The sequence below is a fragment of the Ipomoea triloba genome, chromosome 16 (genome assembly GCF_003576645.1).
Source record: "Ipomoea triloba cultivar NCNSP0323 chromosome 16, ASM357664v1".
NCBI lineage: Eukaryota > Viridiplantae > Streptophyta > Magnoliopsida > Solanales > Convolvulaceae > Ipomoea > Ipomoea triloba.
Window position 1 is genome coordinate 310,513 of NC_044931.1, and position 633 is coordinate 311,145.

At 32.1% G+C, this 633-nt stretch overlaps 1 protein-coding gene across 1 annotated transcript in view; it reads right to left on the bottom strand.

The window, feature by feature from the left end:
* LOC116007883 overlaps positions 1-450 on the bottom strand; it is a 3,484-nt gene extending 3,034 nt beyond the window's left edge. Inside the window, exon 1 of the mRNA XM_031248546.1 lies at positions 118-450. Coding sequence (XP_031104406.1) covers positions 118-450 — 333 coding nt within the window. The remainder of the gene's footprint in view (positions 1-117) is intronic.
* Positions 451-633: the final 183 nt, after the last annotated feature.

Sequence of the window (633 nt, forward strand, 5' to 3'; positions counted from 1 at the left end):
ATTCGATGCATGAAAAGTAGAGAAGGTTTTTTCAAGCATATCATCATCAGTGATTTTCTCCCCACATAACAACAACTGAGAGCTTATTTTAAACATAACAGAATTATATTCGCTCACAGTTTTAAAATCTTGCAAACGCAAGTGAAGCCAGTCATAACGGGCTTTTGGGAGAATTACTGTCCTCTGGTGGTCATATCTTTCTTTCAAATTTTTCCAGAGTTCAGAGGGTTCTTTCACAGTAAGATATTCATCTTTTAACCCTTGGTCAAGGTGATGGCGAATGAAAATCATTGCCTTTGCTCGATCTTGAATCGAGGCATCATTATTTTCTTTGATAGTTTCACCGAGACCTTTTGCATTTAGATGCATTTCAACATCTAATACCCATGACAGGTAATTTTTTCCAGATATATCAAGTCCCACAAATTCAAGATTTGTAAGATTTGACATATTGGTAATATTATATAAAATATTACGTAGTATAAAATAAAATATGTAAGTAAATATTACCTAAGTGATGGTTGAACCCGAGTTATCGTGCTGATAACGTATTATGAAATATAATATTAATACTAATAATATAAATATTTTATGGTAATAAGAAGAAGAAAGCCGAGAGAAAATATGGGAAAA